Here is a 21,547-nt window from a genome sequence, read left to right as displayed (position 1 = left end):
GCAGATCACGAAACATTTGGGAGGGGGAGCACAATACAGAAACATAGAAAATATTGGGGGGAACAGCCACGCCCCTACTGGTCATTTCCTGATTATTTTTTGAAAATATTAAGGGAGGGCACATGCCCCCAGTGCCCTACCTCCCTTACTACGGCCCCGTCACTCTTGGTACCCTTTTTGGGACCCTCACTGGCTCCCTGTGGTAGATCGCTATCGTCACGTGACTAATTGGGCCCAAGATGAGAGAAGCCAGCCAGTCGTGAAAACATTCGAAGTAGTTTATTACGTCGCCACAAAACAGCGAAACCTACTTAATTTGTGGTTTATCCAACTACACAGCTTAACAACCAATACCATTTAAAAAAGATGAGTGTTTGATATGAGGGAATGCATTCAAAAGGCCCGTTAAATGAGGGTCTACCGCGAAGATGAAGCGAAGTTGCTTGTTACTACGTGTGGTGCTTGGAAATGAAGGAACTCGATAATTACTCTAAATGAGCGCATACATCCACTTCAAGGCTAGCGCGACACGGACAGAGAAATTAGCGGGTACTAGATATCCGCTAACGGGCTAAAAATCTTCCATATTGAAAGAAATGGGAGTCATTAGCGTATACAGAACTGGTACAACTCTTCTTAATGTTGTTGTTATCATCCTTGTCGGTTTTGTGTGCCGATCGAGAGCCATTTGCGGTGGTAGAACGGTGTTAACTGAACTAAACGGGACGATATCTGATGGCCCATCTAACTATCCAGAGAATACACAGTGCGAATGGTTGATAAAGGGTAAGTTTGAGTAAAGATATAGTTGTTTGATTATGTCGATCTGCGTGAGAAGATGTAGTCTAGTTATATTTTTTATTAAGGAGAAATTGTGAATTAGATCATTTACGTTCTCGAAAATTTACCTCAAGATATGTTCATGTCACTAGCGATTGTCTCTGTTAGATAGGGAGCTAGAAAATAATTGTATGCTTAAATTTTGAGCAATATTTCTTTTTTTTCCCTTACCTTACGAGAGATAATTTCATTTTTGTGCAGCTGCTGGCTGAAGAGTTTTCCGGAGTTAAATTGACGAGTTATAAAACCTATATTTATTCGTTAATTTGTTAGATAAAACCGCCAGATATGACAACGTACTAAAAGAAAAAAACACACATTGCATATCATTTGTTGTGTCAAAAAATCTTAAAATAATTATTTAACATGACATTATTGTTTGGATTTTCTGTTCATTGATATATGCACACCTTTTGTTAACCAAATGCTAGATATTTCTCTTTGAGGTTTATAATGCTCTCCCATGTCTTTGTAAATGACAAACATTGCCTTAAATTATGTTAGTGCATCATTTATGTTTATTGCCTTGAAAATAAGTGTTTCATTCGCCCATTGTATGCAGCTGGGATCTACTACCAAGGTTGGACGGGGTGTTGGTGTAGATAGTATAAAAATGATGTGAAATCTGGCATCTGTTCTCAAAAGGAAGCACTGCTATTTGGCAGCCAAGGGAGGGGAGGGGAGGTAGTGGGATGGATGAAATGAACTTCTACTTTTCTAAACTATCACAGGCGAACCAGGATAAGAATCAGTCCCTCGTGATCCTTTGGGAAAATAAAATATAATTTGTGTGTCTTGACTGTTTCCTCAATAAAGCTAATTACATTACTATATTAGCCTTGTGTGTTGTTTTTAAGTGGAATTGTGGTGCAGAAAGGGGTTCAGTCCCTCTAGAGAAAATTTCCCCTACCTCCTTCTCTGGTGGGGGAAATTTTCTTGAGGAACTAGCTTTATTGAGGAAACAGTTAAGACACGACTTCAAATTATATTTTATTTTCCCGAAGGATCATGAGGGACCAATTTTTATCTTAGTTCGCCTGTGGAACTATGTAATTCTAGTCTTTAACATATATAATGTACTTGTATAACTTATTTAGTACACAAATGGTTGAGATGGTAGTATGACTAGTCCAAATTAGTGCCATAGGGTGTCAGGACCAGCATATTTGAGGGTGAGGAGGGGCATTTACTGTTAATTATTTATCATGTTCTTTGCAGCTCCACGCCCAAACATGACGATCACCCTTAATTTCCTGGAATATGGTACAGAGTGCACCTATGACTACTTATTTATCCATGATGGTCCGTCATATATATCCCCACTGCTGGCCAGTCTGAGTGGAGAGCAGTTACCTGGAAAAGTCATTGCTCATTCTGGACAGGTGCGCCATAAAACAGAATAATAAAGGGCTAATTTTTTTTGGGAAAGTTACATTAATTTTTGGCCAAGCTTGTACTGTATGAGCTTTATCCTCGTCGTTGCTGAATGCTGGATTAAGAGTGAGGTGGTGTGTCTATTAAAAGTGTTAATAGAAGCCAGGTTTCCACTATTTGCGAAGGATATTCTGAAGATGCATTCACCTTATTCTAAATCGTGAAGAATTTTTATCTGTTTATAATACTACACTTACCTAAAAAAGAGTTGCCACCATTTGCAATTGATTAAGACGTTTTTGTTTGCTTATTTATTCCTTATCTTTCAAACGAAAAAAGATTCATTGCCTGATTCCCTCTGTTGTGAGAGGGGAGTGTGGATAGTTGGGCCTAAGTAGAACTTGCATAAAAAGGACTAGTTGAGACTTATATTATTTGTTGATTATGCATGTAATTACTTTATATGCAAGATAATTTTATAGAAAGAAGAATGGACTTCAAAATTATTTCAAGCAATTATCCTTATATATACTGTATGATTGTTTTTGTTTGCATTTTAGAGATAGAGTAAGCTATGTTCAACAAAAGATGATAAAAAATTACTCTGCACATTTATCTATAGTTCGTTGATCTCTTTCAGATGCTGCTGAACCTCTATAGTGACACAAACTATGTGCTGAAAGGATTTACTGCCAACTACAGCATCGCAAACTGCACCAATGGATGTTCTGGACATGGTGCTTGTGATAGTGGTGTCTGTCAGTGCCAGTCACAGTGGCATGGTGTTTCCTGCAACTTGCCATGGTGTCCAGATAACTGTAACCAAGGATCTGGTCAGGGTTTCTGCAATAATGTGAGTATCTGGGTGAGGAATGAGGCCATCCAGTAGCTGGGGGGGGCAGAACCACCACAAATTGACTTGAAGGTCCACTCAATAAAATTAAAGAGTTAGCAGTACCAGTGTAAGTTAAGACAATAATATATTACAAAGATATAATGGTATATCAAATAGATAAACCCTGGTTATAGGGCCTGGGTAGTCATCGCAAGGTTTTTAATAAAAAAACTAGTTGCTTGATTTATCATGATAATGTTTTTTAAAGCTCGACAAAGGCCTGCATCTTTTTAATTTTTATTTTCTGTTTGAGTGATGAACTTCAGGCTTAGTAAAAAAAAATCCAAGATTTTGGGACACCCTTTAAAAACTAAGAAACTTTTAAAACATTTGTGAGATTTTGGCTATTTTCTGAGTCCTTAAGTGTGCTTCTATTATTATTGCTGGTAAAAGATTAAAAGAAAAAATACTTTTTTTCTAGTGCCATAATGGATTGTTATTTATACTGTTAATTATTTTATTGCTTTATGGCATAGTTTTCAAGCTGAGATGTTCCTATTTTCCAGGTTGCTGGTTTTTGTGCCTGTGCTGTTGGATATACAGGGGATTCCTGCTCTTTGTCCCTCCTTAACAACACAGGCGACAACATGTGGTACCCCATGGTCACAGAGTCTGCCATATTTACCCCTAGAACTAGTTTTGGTGGAGTTTATTTCAACTCAGCTGATTCAATTTATATATTTGGAGGTATGTGATATTTTCTTTAAACTTTGCACAGATGGATATGCATAAAGAAGCTGTTGGATGAATACTGGAAGGGAAATTCCCCTTCCAGTTAACTTTCTCATTAACCGCCTCCTAAGTTCCCTTCTGTTCCCCTTCATGTCCCTACTTGTATTACCTCTCCTCTTCCTCCTATCCCTCCCTCCCTTCACTTCTTCTCTTCTGCTTTCCCCTTTTACCCCCTCTGCTCCTACATACTCCTGCCACCTCTCAACCATATAACCTTTTATTTCTCATCCATTGCTCCCCCTCCCTTCCCCCAATGCTATAAACAGCCTTTGCCCCTTCTTTTTACATTCTCCAATCTCCACCTCTCTATAATTAATAACATTCTCCTCAACCTCACCTAACTGTCTCCCTTCTTTGCAACAACTTAAATAAGACATCCTGATCCTTATAACAGGGCTTCTGGAATTACGCGCTTGTGCAGAAGCGCATAATTTGGCTTTCTCCGCGTAATCCGCGTAAACCACAAATTTCCGAAATTTTGAAAGACAAAACATTTAAGTGCACAGCTGATGTGTTCTTTTAGGGTTCTTACCTCTATTTCTCGTAAAAAAAAGAGAGATATTATTCGTAAGAGTGCAATATTTCAAACTGAATTCAAAACAAATAAATAGGCGATTTTTGCTAAACTGCGAAGGCCTAGTACTAATAATAAAATACCTTTTTTAATTGGCTGGTGCTTAGGAGCCAATGAAAACTCGCCTAAGATATTTTCGCGCAATAAAATAAACCTTTTCAAGTTATTTCGTGCTTTCCTTAGGTACAAAATGAAGTTTGGGTGTAACAGTTGATATTCCGTGTAATTTAGCGCGTAATTCAGTAAAGAATCCTGCAAAATTTTGATTTTTTAAAGAAACATGTATTGCAAAATCAAGCGTAATGTAGCGCGTAATGATTGAATATCTACGTAATTTAGCGCGTAATTTAGCAAAGAATCCGCGTAATTTTGAGTTTTTTTTCGCGTAATTCCAGAAGCCCCGTTATAATGCCCAATAAGTTTTGGTATGTAAGAAATGGTATGTAAGGGATTGACTGATTGCTACATAGTAACACTGTTTTTGATGATTATATTTTGTTTTATTTTTCAGGTTTTAATCTTAATAAAATTTTTGATGATATTTTGGAATTCAATATCTCCTCTGGCCAATGGAGAAAAATTATAACTTCTGATCCTAAACCTGTGAGTATCTAATGCAATACATTAAAGAATGTTAATGAGCCACTCCTTTGTTATTGTTATATTTCAAAACACAGTAACCTACTTGCAAGAATCGTCAGAATAACCATCCAGGATGGGAGCCTAATGCTGTATTAACAATACTTGAAAGAGTCTTGAATTAGTCAATGGAAATTGATGTTTCGTGTATATTGTGTGGAAGCGTAAAATAGTGTCTTCTGTTCTCTTTTTCAAGGATGTTGCTTCTCAGCTCTTCCAGCTTTACTACAGCCCTGCTTTCTTTATAATGCAAGCTGTGACTCTACATTTTGTTCATTTTTTTAGATGGGACGTCACTCCCACACTGTGTCTTTGTACAAAGACAGTCTGCTGGTGTTTGGAGGCGATACTGGAACTGGTCTATCTAATGAGCTCTGGCAGTTTAATCTGACATCCAGACTATGGGCGCAGTTAGCTGTCAGTGACCCCAATACCCCACCTCCTGTTGTGGATCACACTGCTAACATCGTAGGGGACAAGCTTTATGTGTATGGGGGTAAGCCCACAATTTCTATAGTTTGCAATGTTATCTTTTTGGGGGGATGGGGGTTCCCTTTTTTTAAGGCTCCCAATTAGAATTTCAAATATGTACTGCAGTCATTAGATGATGTGTTTCCACTTAGGCACGAAGGGAATTCTCAAGTTGAACTCCCCTTGTCTAAGTTCTTAAGGATTTATTTTATTCCATCTAAACACAATAAATAACTGGCTAAGTAGGGACCTGCTCCACCACACAGCTTATTGGCCTGTGTCATGTGATCTGGACTCACAAAGCCATAAAAGTCCCACGATTTTGATGCATGATGGAATCCACTAAGGTAATGAAACAACCAGGAAGGTCGGTCATGTCAACCAGAAAGTTGTCATGTGGATGGAAGTGGGGAGCATCCAAATGAGCTCTGGGAAGATGTACATCAGTACTGATAATTTGGCTTCTATAAGGACATGTCTGTTTTAAGAGGGCGCGAGCCCTAGAGATAAGTTCAGATAATATGTACCCGACATCCCTCTGTCTGCTCGGAAAAGGACGTAAAACCAGACGGTAAGAAAGTTTCAACCAGATTGTCTGCCGTTTAGGTTTGTAAAAGTGAAGAGAAGAATTGGTATATTAGAGATCAACTGATAATAAGAAACATAAGCCATAAAATCCAAGATGAAAAATGGAGAAAGAGAACGTGTAGGACTGGGCTTAGATACCACAGGTTTACCATCGCATTGGTTTATACTGCCAATGTCTGCTTCTGTTTAAAGCTTTAACTTTCATATGACGTTTTTAGGTCGCACTGCCAATACAAGTTTCTCGTCTGCCATGTTCATGTACTCATTGAGTCCTGGTGGAACTTGGTCTGAGGTTGTCTACAAGTCTGGCAAGCTACTCTCTCTGGAGGTGGCTGGACACAGCACTGTGTACCATTCAGACACCAACTCTCTCATCGTCTTTGGCGGATTTATGCCACTGGGTGTAAGGTATGTTCATGAACAGAGAGCCAGATTGCCAACTGAATTATATGTTTTGGTTTTTTGGCTAAGGATTTTAAATGGTGTGTTTTTGAATTTCTAGTTCCTCATTGTTTCCGCGAGAGGTGGTGCCTATTACTTCATTAGCATATTTTATTTGTGATACTACAAAACTGAATGAAAAAGGAAGATAACTTTATTGACTGCTGACATTTGTAATTCAAGAAATAAAACATTTCTTCATACTGCTATGAAAACTGAGGTGTTTCAAATAATCTGAAAATGCTTCACATATATTCTCCAAAAGAATTATTCAAAATGCCATTGTTATCATTGGTGCAATTTAAGTACACAGTGGATTGTAGTATCTTTTCTATAAAAAAATTTTGATTGCACAATAGAAAAAAAAGAGTACATTAAAAAAACTTCTAAACAGCTCACGCTTGTAGCGTCACTGCAGTGTTCTTCTGCATGTAGTAGGGTACTGCAATTTGACATGGTATTCATAATGCTATGTAAGTGCTTTTGTCCAGCTCTGTTATGGTCTTGCAAGTCCATTCTGAAGCGTGCTGTGTGGTTTGTTTGTGTACATTACAGGGCCAGCGAACGGTCCAATAAACTTTCTATGTTTCACCTTGATGAGTTGGTGTGGACAGAATTGAAAACAGATGGTGCTAACTTACCAACAAAGCGAGCGTTTCATTCAGCCATTCTAAGTGGGGACTACCTCGTTGTTTTTGGTAAGCCCATTTTGTCTTGATCTTATATGGCTTAACATCCTTATAGACCACTGTAGAGAGGCAGGTTTTCACTTCCCGTTATTAAATTCCATCTTTGTGTTTAGGTGGCAATAGACACACTCATGGCTCAGATGAGACATGTTATGATGGCCTTCTACACTTCTACCACATCCCATGTCACAAGTGGGTCCCATTTCTAGCCCCGCCCTCGGGCCCAAGGGGGAGGTTCTCACATTTGGGTCTGGTGAGGGACTCGGTCATGATGGTGTTGGGTGGCTATGCAGGGATGCCACTGGGTGACATGATGTCATATAAGTTGCCACAGGGTGTTGCTGTTGTCAATCAAACAGGTAGGTGTTGTCTTTATTGGCTCTTAAAGGGGTTTAAATTCCGTATGAATTTTTTTAGGACTTGAGACTTTGAAAATACTGAATGAGAGTTTAAGACTAGCTAAAAATAGCTTTGCATAAGAAAACGATTTGACGGGACTCGTTTTTTTCTGGCCTGACTGAATTCGTACAATAAAAACAAAGAAGCTCAAATAAATTAAAATATGTGGAAAACTAGTTACAAAGAAACTAAATATCGTTTTAAGGTTACCGGGCGCTTTGTTAGGCCCTGGAATGTAGGTAGTTGAGGAAAAATATTGATACACTCATCATATCTAAAGGACAATCAAAGATTTTGTTATATTGTCTTATTGAAAAGCTTCCTAAATTGTGCATAAGACCATCAGACTAAAGTGAAGAAGTATAAGTCTCATTTCTACAAACCATTCACCATTCACCATTCTTTTTGTAGGTGCTGCCATTAAAGGGTCTCATTGCAAAGCCCTAACTTCTGACAGTAGCTGCAAGCTTGACCCTGCCTGTGGATGGTGCTCTGGAAATCCTGCTTCTAAATGCTTTGCTGTCCAGGAATCCAGCAAGTGCCTGTCTGGCTGGTCCACTGGTACCTGTCCAGGATCCTGCAGCGTCCATGACACATGCAAGTCCTGCCTGGCATGGGGCGTCAACCATGTGCCGCACTGTGGCTGGTGCGTACAGGACAGTCTGTGTTACCCGACCTCATCCCCATCAGGAGCTTGCAAGGCCCCCTTCACTAAAGGCTGGTGGGGCACTTCATCACAGTTCCTTACCTCCTCTGTAAATCAATGCCGCTCCCTCGACTTCCCGCCCGGTCTTGTCGAGGTTTCACACACGTACCCCGTGAACCTGTCCAACCCTGACTTTGTCCATATTATCAGTGAGTCCAGTACGTCTATCCAAATGTCCGCTGTTAATGCGTTATTGACCACTGTGTTTGAGAAGCACGTGAGCGGGTTTGTTTACCCATACAAGTACCGCAGCGCGCCCCTCCAGGCGTATAAGATGTGGATGGAAGTGGGGAACATCCAAATGAGCTCAGGGAAGATGTACATCAGTACTGATAACGTGGCTTCTAACAAGGTAAAGGGACATGTCTGTTTTAAGAGGGTGCGAGCCCTCGAGATAAGTTTGGATAATATGTACCCGATATTGACTGCCCCTCGCATTATTTCCGAACTTGTACGTAAGACGGTCAATGAAGATGGGGCAACGGGCCAGCGTACCAAAGCACCGGTTTACTAACCTCTCAGTCAGTCCTCAGTCAATCCCAGTAACTAGCTCGAATATTTTCACGATTGATCACCTCCTGTAATTGTCCTACAATTGTCTTATATCCTAAAATGGTCACAATAAACTCTCATTGTCTTGTGATGTGTATTTATTCAGAATAAGCGGTATTTCTAACTTTTGAGCAGTTGAGGGATTCCGCAACAGGTGATCAGTCGTGAAAATATTCGAGCTAGTAACTGATTGACTGGAGACTGACTGAGAGGTTGGTAAGCCTGTGACCGAAGTATGTTTCCTGCGTCAACATGCTCTCAGTGGTCAACATGTGTGTTGTTTCATCTAGGATCATTTTAATATTCAATATATTATATAATATATATTATTTAATATTGTGCCATGTGCTTGAACCACCACTGTTGTGCCGCTCGAGAAGGAAACCGCAATAGCTCAATAGGTTTATTTTCTAAAACCAAATGCCCCGGATTCCAATCCAGGTCAAGTCAGCTTGGTATTTTTCAGAGATGTGTAAAACCCGGCTCTGTACATTGGGGACTGTAAATCCCTCTGTCTGTTCGGATAAGGACGTAAAACCAGACATTCGTTCTCTTGTCACACTTCATTAACTCGTATTGGCTGACGCGGAAGAATTGCTCAGGAGTTCTGGAGCAGTCCGTTTCTATACTATAAGAGAAGCGCCTCTCTTTTAAGTTAAATAAACGACGTTAGATAAACGGTAAACAAGAATACTGTTCAACCATCAATCCTTGATTCTTATAGGAACGAGTGGCAGAGTGTCCGACAACCGCCCAGAGCCTGAGCTGCCTGGCCTTGGCCCTGCGGAACCCTTCGAGCGCCCCCCTGTTCCCAAGCCCTAGCGAGGATAGAAAGTACTTCGTTAACTTGCAAGTGACGCGACTGCTGAACGGGATGACCGCCAAGACAAACTGTGAGGTCACCTGGGATGGATACCAGGACCCGAATTTTCCAAGACTTGTAAGTGAAGTGTAGTTTAACGTAAGTCGTGAATGGTTATCTTTAAATGTAAACAATAACAAAGGTGTGATTTTTTTTTTCAAGAACCACTAACACTGATTTTGCCTTTGCGAGAACATGACGCGAAAAAGTGGGAATTTTATTTTACTGCATAAAACAAAGCATTTTGCTTTTTTTAAGAAAAAAATTTTTTTGGGTGTCACATTACTAGACAGTCATTAAACTTTAAAAAACCCAATGCATATTGATCATATAGTATTTATTATTATCGTTATTATATGGTAACAATATATGTACACATACCGTTGTAACACTATTTACATACCTACTTCTCAATTCACATATAGACGTATAGTAGTTTCCAATCATCATATTTAGTGTACTCTTTCGATAAACAAACACAAGTATTCCATTGACATAAATATACACATACTACCTTATTCCATTACGTTCAGGATTTTCAGACAGCACAGTCGATAATAAATAATTTGAAGATCCGATTGAGTGTTCAGGTACTGAACTAGGTTTTATCCCAACTTGGAAAGGTAGACAACAGGGATTCTTATTTGAGTTGGTGCAAGAGTGAGATGTTGTTTCTTTCAGCCAATCCTCGGGAAGAACCTAGAGCCATTCTCGAGTGGCGGGTCTGGCTGTTCGTCGTTTCACAGCTGTATGCAATGCATGACGGACCGGAGCTGTGGATGGTGCGAGGTGACGCGTACGTGCATGTCACGAGTGAGTGGAGCCGCTTGCCAGGATAACAGTGGGCGCATCCGTCACCTAAATCTTAATTACACTGAATGTGTTAAGTGCGACGACCACAAGGACTGTATCACTTGCAACCAGGTAACTCGCTTGTAAACAGGTAACTCGCTTGCAACCAGGTAACTCGCTTGTAAACAGGTAACCTGCTTGCAACCAGGTAACTCGTTTGCAACCAGGTAACTCGCTTGTAAACAGGTAACTCGCTTGCAACCAGGTAACTCGCTTGTAAACAGGTAACTCGCTTGCAATCAGGTATCGTTTAAAACAAGGTAACTCGTTTTAAATCAGGTAACTACCTTGTAAAGGTGACTGGCGTCCTGCAACAATATCACTCGATATCAAGAGTAGTCCTCGAACGTTTGCCCATAAGACTCCCAAAAACGAATCCTAACAACTTATCACACAAGTCGGCTAGTCAAGACATTTTTTAGTTTTATTGAGACAGGCAGACAGACATCGTTATATCAACAAAAGAGTTTAGCAATAGTACAATAATTGAAAGAAATAATGTTCAAAGTTAACCCGAAAGGGAAGGTACAATGGAACCACCACCCTCATGATAAGTGAACATTCAAAAACAATGTTTCCAACAACTTTCTGAATTACAAATGGTGCACGATTTTATCATGTTTGCGTATTTCCATCTGCGAAGACCCTCCCCACCTCTCCCCCCTCGAGTCCCTCGACCGTGACGTCATACATTCACCAGGGTTCATTTGTCTTGTATATTTTATTTTCAGGATACACAGTGTGAATGGAATAGATACCGAATATGCCTCAGACGTAATGTCATACCATCTGCAGATGTGAGAACGCAGTGCGGGAAACCTTGTAGCAGGTACAATAGAACATCTCCCTCTAAACTGAGTTTCTAATGTCAAAATGGCTATTCACGAAGAATCTTGGTTCGCGGTGCATTCTCGGCAGGGTTAAAAAGTTTAAGCGTGCTTTTTAACTGTGCTTTTTAACTGTTCTCTGATTGGTGTTCTTTTTACTGTTTCTTGTAGACGTCAGTCTTGCACTGAGTGTGTGAGTGACTCCAGTGGGTGCTCGTGGTGCGATTCAGCGTCGGAGTGCTTCGTGTTCGCATCGTACATCTCTCGGTATCCTCTCGGCACGTGTACTCATTGGGTAGATAGGTAAGTCGTTTGTCGGCATGCTTCGTGTTCGCCTCGTACATCTCTCGGTATCCTCTCGGCACGTGTACCCATTGGGTTGATAGGTAAGTTGTACGTCAAAATGCTTCGTGTTCGCCTCGTACATCTGTCGGTATCCTCTCGGCACGTGTACCCATTGGGTGGAAAGGTAAGTCGTACGTCGGAGTGCTTCGTGTTCGCCTCGTACATTTCTCGTTATCCTCTCGGCACGTGTACCCATTGGGTTGATAGGTAAGTTGTACGTCAAAATGCTTCGTGTTCGCCTCGTACATCTGTCGGTATCCTCTCGGCACGTGTACCCATTGGGTAGATAGGTAAGTCGTACGTCGGAGTGCTTCGTGTTCGCCTCTTACATTTCTCGTTTTCCTGTCGGCACGTGTACCCATTGGGAAGAAAGGTAAGCCGTACGTCGGAGTGCTTCGTGTTCGCCTCGTACATTTCACGGTATCCTCGTACTTCGTGTTCGCCTCGTACATTTCACGTGTACCCATTGGGTGGATAGGTAATTCGTACGTCGGAGTGCTTCGTGTTCGCCTCGTACATCTCTCGGTATCCTCTCGGCACGTGTACCCATTGGGTTGATAGGTAAGTTGTACGTCGAAATGCTTCGTGTTCGCCTCGTACATTTTTCGGTATCCTCTCGGCACGTGTACCCATTGGGTGGATAGGTAAGTCGTACGTCGGCATGCTTCGTATCCGCCTCGTACATCTCTCGGTATCCTCTCGGCACGTGTACCCATTGGGTGGATAGGTAAGTTGTTTGTCGGCGTGCTTCGTGTTCGCCTCGTACATCTCTCGGTATCCTCTCGGCACTTGTACCATTGGGTGGATAGGTAATTCGTACGTTGGAGTGCTTCGTGTTCGCCTCGTACATTTCACGGTATCCTCTCGGCGGAATCCGGAATCGAACGCGAAACCCAATAGTGTGAGGCAAATAGCAGCGGTCTGCCAACTTAGACTTTCCTTGGAATGCTGAATTATGAGAGTGAAGAGACAACTTTGTCGAAATCTTTATATTGAGGGAGGGAGACCGGACGAAGAACCCTAGGAAACTCTCGTAGCAAAGGCGATAACCAACTGTCCCAACTCACGGATTCTCGTCTTTTATTGCAGTCCTTCAGGCAAGTGCCGAGATTGCACTGTTCACAAGACCTGCTCAAGCTGTCTGTCTGATATCAAGTGTGGCTGGTGCAGTAACGGAGACAACCCTCTCCTGGGAAGGTAACATCCCCAGATAGCCCCTCAGATCTAGATCCTTAAGATGTATTATTCCATCGAATTTCTGATATCAACGGATGATTAATGAATTTTAGAAGATTAGGATAGCTTGGTACATTGAGTCGCTGGGTGGGGTGTGCGTTGAGGAGGCGCCCGCTCCTGACGTTGATAAATATGCTCCTGTGTTAGATGTTATTCTGGAGACTTTCGCGGTCCTCACGGCAGCCAGTGTTCAAGCAGCGCAATCAACGTGACCGGAAGTACGACATGGGCCTACGACAAGTGCCCGGATGTGAACGAGTGCCGACTGGGACTAGACTCGTGCCATTACAACTCGACCTGTGTCAACACATACGGGACTTATCACTGCATCTGTAATCCGGGATACACCGGCGACGGCAAGACGGCTTGCAACAAAACGTGAGTGACAAGCTAGCCTCACTTTGGTCGTCACTCGTGTTGTGACCTGACTGGAGATTGCGTGACAGTTGACAATGATTTTACAAACGATGACTGGAGCGACCTAGACCTCCAGCTCTTGACAGTTGGCTTCAGATAGGCAGACGTGGAGGCGGCTACTCTCCTCTAAATGCTAGCAGACACACCCTGAGCTGTTATACCCAGGGTGACCTCAGCAAGTTTCAAGTAATAAGTACACTCTATCTTTTTATTTTATCTTAGGTGCTACCCCGCCTGCGTCCACGGAACTTGCAACTCGAACTACCTTTGTGACTGCGACCTGGGGTGGCTTGGAACCAACTGTACGATTGATTGTGGGTGTAACGGACACAGCTCATGTGACCAAGGCATCGGCATCTGTGACCAGTGCCAAGGTAGTGCTTCACCTCTATGGCGGAATCCTCCTACATAATGTTATAAGGCCACCTTTGGGTACCAATAACTTTCATACAGGTTAAGATTTGCAGAAAATGTATGGAACAACTTTTTAATGACGAGGTGTCCTCAATAACATGAAACAGTCATGCATTTCATGCTTAACTTTGTCTGCATTGGTTGAACAAATTTCTCTACCAAGCTATGGTGTCTGTAAAGATATCTTAACGCTATTTTGTTCTTAACTGTTATCTTTTGATTTCTGACGAATGATTTTTCCTTAGATTATACCCATGGAAACCATTGCGAGTTGTGCGTTCCTGGTTCCTATGGTAACGCTACAACGTCACAGGGCTGCAAAGCATGTGATTGCAATGGACACGGTGACGTCACGCTAGGAGTGTGTGACCGCATGACAGGGCAGTGCTTTTGTAAAGATAATACTGAAGGGCTGAATTGTGAGCGTTGCAAGTCAGGACTCGTAGGGAATCCAAGGTGAGGGTTACGTGACAGCTTGTCACGCAACGCGCGGTGCTGTGTAAGTTGTGTGACTTCTGGCGATTCTTGTTCCAGGTATGGTGGCCGGTGCTACTACGAGTGTAAAAGTCGAAGTATCTTGACTAATGTCACGCAAGGCGACATCTCAACCGCCATCGGAGATGGCGTGACTCCCCCGTCACGCGCAGGATGTGTGTGGGTGATATCTGCGTCACACAATACCAGTCACTCGCTTATCTACGAGCCCCCAGCCCTCCCCCCTCAGACATCAGACATCACCTTGACCTTTACCAACCTGAGCCTCAACTGCTTGACTGATCATGTGACTATATACGATGGTCTACCCCCGTTCATCCTTGGGCTTCCCACCCCTTCTCCTTTGAGATTCTACAAACTTGGCTCCTTCTGTAGTGCTCTCAGTCTGCAGCAGTCAGTGGTGGCGTCACTAGGCAACATGGTGGTGGTCTTCAAAGGAGACATATCCGCAGTGTCGCTCTCCAAAGGCTTCGGTGCCATCTTCTCTGTACGCAGGTGTGCCGACCATTGCCATGGTAATCGCCGGTGCGTTATGACGTCACAAGGAGAGGCGTGCCGGTGCGCCTCAGACTGGACTGGGCCTGACTGTACCATCAGGGTTTGCCCTAATAACTGTAGTGGTCACGGGTCTTGCAACTCGGTGAGTAGCGTGTGTCATACATGCGTGACGTACATGTGTGGCAGGCTGTTTGTGTGACATTGGTGATGCGTGACAAGTAAATAGTTTTCCTTCCTTATCTATTGTATTCTCCTAATTCACAGGCAAGTGGTCTGTGCACCTGCGCCCCTGGATATGCAGGCACCGACTGCAGTCTCGCTGTCCCTTACGGAAAGGGGCAATGGGAACTTCTTAGTGAACTCACATCGCGCAACCGTAGTACTAGTTCCCTCGTACGCATGGCGCATAGCTTGGTGACTAGTGGCCAGTCCCTTTGGGTTTTTGGTGGCTATTCCATGGCGTATGGACCTCTCGGTGACATCATGAAGTTTGATCTCGTGACTATGAGCTGGAGTCAAGTAGTAACCAATCAGCTTGCTGTTGTCATGCCAACCCCTCGATACTTCCACTGCGCTGTGATTCATGCGGTATGTCGATTAAATAAATGACTGTAAGGTGAGATGGTATAAAGGATAGGACTTCTTGATTACTTTTGAGGGCTTGCATCTGAAAGACGGAATGCCCAATTTATCGATCTTTTTCTGATCTTCTAGTGACGTGAAGTACCGTTTTCGCGTTACCTCTTTTATATAGTGAATCAGTATCCTTCATGCGTTATAATGGGACTTGTGCTGTTGTAATAGATATAAAATGAGCTGTACTGTGTTCTCCACAGGGGGTTATGGTGGTATTTGGTGGACTCACTGAGCAAGGCGTGTCTAATGAGGTCTGGCATTTGAGCCTAAGCCCCCCCTCATGGACACGTAAAGAGGTAAGATAATAGTTAAATCTTGTAGTTAACTGCCCTTCTTAAATAGGATCCGTATTGCGCTCATGCAGCAGTAAAGGAACAACCCGTGATTTCTGTTGTTGCTTGTGATCCTGTAGCCTGTTAAGCCCGCGCAAAAAGCGCAAACATGAGCTATCATTGCTGGGACCGCTTGGTTGTCAACAAAATAAACAAAATGTTGGCGAGCCTCCTTCGCAGATTCGCATTACCTCCAAATATTGTGTATCCATCAGCGCTAGCATTGCGGGACCTTCAATGTTTGGTCATCTGTTTAAAGACACTTGTGTTTTAAACTACCCCACCCCCACGATCTCTTTCCTGAAACTTCGTAATTCGTGCTGAAATGTTCTCAGCGAACATAAGAATAATTTCAAGACTGCCTCATTTTTTCCCATAGCCCTCGACCCCAGGCATAGCAGTCGCCGGACACACTTGTACTCTTGTCGGTGACGTCATTACCGTAATCGGTGGCTATGATCCAGGCTCCGGATTTAACGGCCGAGTGTATCAGTATCACGTGATCAACCAGGCGTGGAGCATCATGGATCCTCTGGGATCACAACCAGCTGGTAAGTGACATGACATCATTTTGGGAAAGAAGCAGCGATCACATTTGAAAACAAATCAGTCTGTTTCCAAAAGAAAGGTGATAATAATATGTAGCCATCCATTCCTAAACTTGATATCCCATTTACTCACTGCATTGGTAGATCATTTTTGCTTTTCGAGATGATTTGTAACTTGTAACTTGAAACTTTATTTTATACACGGTAAAACAATCAGGGCTTAAAAATATTCTATATATACTATATAATCTAAACTATGATATTACAATGATTGCCTGCTTTCCATGAATGCCGTGTTATTATAAAAAGAAATTCTTACAGCCGGACTTAAAGCTGTTAAGAGATTCTGCTTGACGTAGGTATGGAGGAAGGCTGTTCCACAAAACTGCACCACTATAATGGAAACTGTTCTTTAGATAATTGGTGCGGGGTTGCGGAACAGAGAGTTTGTTTACAGAATCTCTTATTTGGTAGTGGCTTACATGGTGTTCGAATTTAGATTGAAGGTAATCCGGGGCTAGGCCGTTAAGAGATTTGTACACCATAGTAGCCATATGGGCCCTGCGTCGACCAGCCTAGGCTCTCGATGAGCGGGTGAGCGTCGGCATCGAAACTGTTAAAAGTCAGAATTCGCGCGGCACGGTTTTGGAGCTTCTGGAGTTTTGTGGCAAGGGTACTATTACAATTTCCCCATACTACATCGCAGTAATCAAAATGGGGTTGAACAATTGCGTTAAAAGCGTACCTTAGTGTTTCGAGTGGAACAAATGGGCGACATCTCTTGATTTTTTGGAAATATTAGTAATGTGCGCGTTCCAGGAGAGGTGCTGATCGACGCAGACTCCTAGAGATTTTGTATTAGGGACTTCCTTAATTAGGGAATTATCGAGAACTAAACGAGGAGAGTTCTCAAAGGTACTTAGTCTTTGGCGCGAGCCGATCAACATAAATTCAGTTTTAGATTTATTAAGGGTCAGTTTGTTGGCTTTAAGCCAATCACTTACGTTAGCGAGATCTTGATTCAAATTTGATTCTATGCTCCCCACATTATTACTGGCATACGTCAGATGAGTATCGTCAGCATACATGTGTGGGTAAGAATTAACAAGACAGTTAGGGAGATCATTGATGTAAAGCAAAAATAGTAATGGTCCCAAAATGGTCCCCTGGGGAATACCACAAGTAAGAAATTTGGGACCCGAGAGAGAATTATTCACAGAGCACCTTTGAGTACGATTAAATAAGTAGAATTTGAACGATTCGTGTGTAATACCTGAGATCCCGTAGAAATTTAATTTGGACAAAAGAATGCCGTGATCTATGGTATCAAAGGCTTTTTTAAGATCTAAAAAGACCACTGCGTTTACATTCCCTTTGTCAATGTTAAAAGCCCAGTCGTATTGACCGAAAGCCTGATTGAAGGCTAGAAATTAAATGGTTCTCACTGAGATAATCGTACAATTGTTCATAAACAATTCTCTCAAAAATCTTCGCCACAATAGGAGTGACAGAGATGGGTCTATAATTGTTTACGTCAGACCTCTGGCCGTTTTTTGAATGTCAAGTGACTTTAGCACTTTTCCATTTATCAGGAAAAATTCCAGAGATAATGGAACGGTTAAAAATTAAACAAAGAGATGCTGCAATTAGATCGGAGCATTCTCTCAGAATCCGAGCGGGAATTCCGTCTAAACCTGTGGCTTTTGTTTTAGTTAGTTTGCGAAGAAGAGCCAAAACTTTAGACTGGCTAGTAACGGTCAGATTGAAATAATTGTTATTTGCTGCTCTAGTTAAGAAATTAAGATGAGACAAATCGCTACTAGCAGCTATGTTATTCGCTAGATTAGGTCCGATTGTCGCAAAGTGCGGATTAAAGGCTTCGGACAAGCTGAGCGAATCTGTAATAGAATGGTCATCATCTAGTTTTACCTCCTTTATAGTAGAGTTATTCGTTTTTCGCGAGATAAGCTCGTTGATCACTTTCCAGGTATTCCGAATGTTACCTTCATTTTCGCGAAAAGCATTGTCGTAATATATTTGCTTGGCAATTTTGATTTGGCAATTTACGAAATTCCGATACTTTTTGAATATCTTCCAATCGTTTACGTCTTTAGAGCGAATAGCCTTGATTTTAAAGACATCTCGCTGATGCATTAGTTTTTTCAAATCCGAGTTAATCCAAGGCGATTTGGATAATCGGACTCGTTTAGTGCACAAAGGCGCATGTTTTTCAACGAAATGGAGGAACATTTCTTTCCAATTATCCCACATGACATTCGGGTCATTGTAAGAATTAAGAAAGTTCCAGTTCAGAGATGCAATATCAGCGCGGAATGCATCAGAATTGAAATTTTTGAATTTGCGATATATAATAGTAGAGTGTCCTTTGTTAGGCGGACCAATTGACAATTTGCGATAGGCGTAAACCAGGCTATGGTCACTTATACCAACATGGGAAACACCAGAACAGGCAATTCTGTCAGGATGATTAGTGTAAATAACTTCGAGCAGTGTTGCTGTGTTCTCGGTGATTCGTGTGGCCTCTTTGATCAATTGTGTTAAGCCATAAATGTCAGAAATATTATTCATCAGGTTAGTATTATTGTCTGGAATTACAGCGGTTTGGTCACAGTTTAAATCACCTAAAAAAATATTCGACATTCATGGAGTCTAGTTTGCCAATTAATATTTCAAGAGAAGAGAATATACTGACAGGCGAATTTGGTGGCCTATACCAAGTATTTAACAAAAAAGGAGTAGAACGAGGTTTATTTATCTCTATGCATAAGTTTTCTAGATCAGGGATATTCAAATCCGAACGAACCTTATAGTTTATGCCTGATCGGACATAAAAACAAACACGACCACCACCACCACTAGTGCGGTCGCGGCGAATAATTTGTTCATACCCTGACAAATGAACCTCGTTGTCCGAAACATTATCATCAAGTTTAGTCTCATTGATTGCGAGTATATCGATTGGATTTTCGTCAAGCAGAATTCTTAGTTCATCGATGTGGGTAGTTAATTTGTTGATATTCAACGCGGCAAGTTTGAAACCGCGCTGACGCGGAAGAGGACAATAGAGTGCCTCTTTAACCATTTCTTGTGTTTGTGAACCTGAGGTCTATATGGTCATAGTGCCTCTTTAACCATTTCTTGTGTTTGTGAACCTGAGGTCTATATGGTCATAGTGCCTCTTTAACCATTTCTTGTGTTTGTGAACCTGAGGTCTATATGGTCATAGTGCCTCTATAACCATTTCTTGTGTTTGTGAACCTGAGGTCTATATGGTCATAGTGCCTCTTCAACCATTTCTTGTGTTTGTGAACCTGAGGTCTATATGGTCATAGTGCCTCTTTAACCATTTCTTGTGTTTTTGAACCTGAGGTCTATATGGTCATAGTGCCTCTTTAACCATTTCTTGTGTTTGTGAACCTGAGGTCTATATGGTCATAGTGCCTCTTTAACCATTTCTTGTGTTTTTGAACCTAAGGTCTATATGGTCATAGTGCCGTCTATCACGCTAGCACCCAGTCTATTCTAGTCTTTGGAGGCTACCTGCACAAGTCCCACAGGGTGACCGTCTCTGATGAGCTTTACTCCTTGCATCTTCCCAGCAGACGATGGAGTCTCCTTCAAGCGTTGCCTGGCAACCAGGTAAAGCTATCAGCACCGTTGCAAGCAATGGTGTTTTATCGCGCTGGTAATCGGAATAGCAAAGAAAAAAATAGTGCGATAAGAGGAAGAGACATCCCTTATCCCGCTCGCCCGCAAGACCACGCGTATCCCCAAATCAAACATGGCTGCCGATTAAGCGTAAGAATGGCTCACTTGCGACATAGCATATATTCCCCCTATGTCGTTTTGTCCATGTTATGTTGTTATGTCACGTTACATCACTTGAACATTAGAACATAAAGCAGCACACACGCCCATGTTGTTATGTCACGTTACATCACTTGAACATTAGAACATAAAGCAGCACACACGCCCATGTTATGTCACGTTACATCACTTGAACATTAGAACATAAAGCAGCACACACGCCCATGTTATGTCACGTTACATCACTTGAACATTAGAACATAAAGCAGCACACACGCCCATGTTGTTATGTCACGTTACATCACTTGAACATTAGAACATAAAGCAGCACACACGCCCATGTTATGTCACGTTACATCACTTGAACATTAGAACATAAAGCAGCACACACGCCCATGTTATGTCACGTTACATCACTTGAACATTAGAACATAAAGCAGCACACACGCCCATGTTATGTCACGTTACATCACTTGAACATTAGAACATAAAGCAGCACACACGCCCATGTTGTTATGTCACGTTACATCACTTGAACATTAGAACATAAAGCAGCACACACGCCCATGTTATGTCACGTTACATCACTTGAACATTAGAACATAAAGCAGCACACACGCCCATGTTATGTCACGTTACATCACTTGAACATTAAAACATAAAGCAGCACACACGCCCATGTTATGTCACGTTACATCACTTGAACATTAGAACATAAAGCAGCACACACGCCCATGTTGTTATGTCACGTTACATCACTTGAACATTAAAACATAAAGCAGCACACACGCCCATGTTATGTCACGTTACATCACTTGAACATTAGAACATAAAGCAGCACACACGCCCATGTTGTTATGTCGCGTTACATCACTTGAACATTAGAACATAAAGCAGCACACACGCCCATGTTGTTATGTCGCGTTACATCACTTGAACATTAGAACATAAAGCAGCACACACGCCCATGTTGTTATGTCGCGTTACATCACTTGAACATTAGAACATAAAGCAGCACACACGCCCATGTTGTTATGTCGCGTTACATCACTTGAACATTAGAACATAAAGCAGCACACACGCCCATGTTGTTATGTCGCGTTACATCACTTGAACATTAGAACATAAAGCAGCACACACGCCCATGTTATGTCACGTTACATCACTTGAACATTAGAACATAAAGCAGCACACACGCCCATGTTGTTATGTCGCGTTACATCACTTGAACATTAGAACATAAAGCAGCACACACGCCCATGTTGTTATGTCACGTTACATCACTTGAACATTAGAACATAAAGCAGCACACACGTCCATGTTGTTATGTCGCCAGTATGCATCCTGCTTTACCAAT

The 21,547-nt window shown here is 42.0% G+C and overlaps 1 protein-coding gene and 1 pseudogene across 2 annotated transcripts in view; one reads left to right on the top strand and one right to left on the bottom strand.

Annotated features, from left to right (window-relative positions):
- Window positions 1-233: 233 nt before the first annotated feature.
- Window positions 234-21,547, top strand: part of LOC5515450 (multiple epidermal growth factor-like domains protein 8) — a 30,342-nt gene continuing 9,028 nt past the window's right edge. For both annotated transcript variants that reach the window (XM_032385056.2, XM_048732798.1), the window contains exons 1-23: window positions 234-786; window positions 2,059-2,222; window positions 2,855-3,067; window positions 3,616-3,796; window positions 4,927-5,018; window positions 5,340-5,550; window positions 6,332-6,521; window positions 7,110-7,252; window positions 7,357-7,602; window positions 8,054-8,700; window positions 9,625-9,840; window positions 10,444-10,686; window positions 11,346-11,443; window positions 11,613-11,744; window positions 12,876-12,983; window positions 13,170-13,400; window positions 13,662-13,813; window positions 14,099-14,309; window positions 14,388-14,988; window positions 15,111-15,434; window positions 15,683-15,778; window positions 16,194-16,365; window positions 19,859-20,022. In XM_032385056.2, the coding sequence (XP_032240947.2) occupies window positions 597-786; window positions 2,059-2,222; window positions 2,855-3,067; window positions 3,616-3,796; window positions 4,927-5,018; window positions 5,340-5,550; window positions 6,332-6,521; window positions 7,110-7,252; window positions 7,357-7,602; window positions 8,054-8,700; window positions 9,625-9,840; window positions 10,444-10,686; window positions 11,346-11,443; window positions 11,613-11,744; window positions 12,876-12,983; window positions 13,170-13,400; window positions 13,662-13,813; window positions 14,099-14,309; window positions 14,388-14,988; window positions 15,111-15,434; window positions 15,683-15,778; window positions 16,194-16,365; window positions 19,859-20,022 (5,025 nt within the window). In that variant the 5' untranslated portion in view covers window positions 234-596. The remainder of the gene's footprint in view (window positions 787-2,058; window positions 2,223-2,854; window positions 3,068-3,615; window positions 3,797-4,926; window positions 5,019-5,339; window positions 5,551-6,331; window positions 6,522-7,109; window positions 7,253-7,356; window positions 7,603-8,053; window positions 8,701-9,624; window positions 9,841-10,443; window positions 10,687-11,345; window positions 11,444-11,612; window positions 11,745-12,875; window positions 12,984-13,169; window positions 13,401-13,661; window positions 13,814-14,098; window positions 14,310-14,387; window positions 14,989-15,110; window positions 15,435-15,682; window positions 15,779-16,193; window positions 16,366-19,858; window positions 20,023-21,547) is intronic.
- LOC116619835 lies at window positions 16,537-17,599 on the bottom strand (annotated as a pseudogene).

Source organism: Nematostella vectensis, chromosome 9 (genome assembly GCF_932526225.1).
Source record: "Nematostella vectensis chromosome 9, jaNemVect1.1, whole genome shotgun sequence".
Lineage (NCBI taxonomy): Eukaryota > Metazoa > Cnidaria > Anthozoa > Actiniaria > Edwardsiidae > Nematostella > Nematostella vectensis.
Note: the sequence above shows the minus strand (reverse complement) of the source record. Positions and strands in the feature narration are given on the sequence as shown.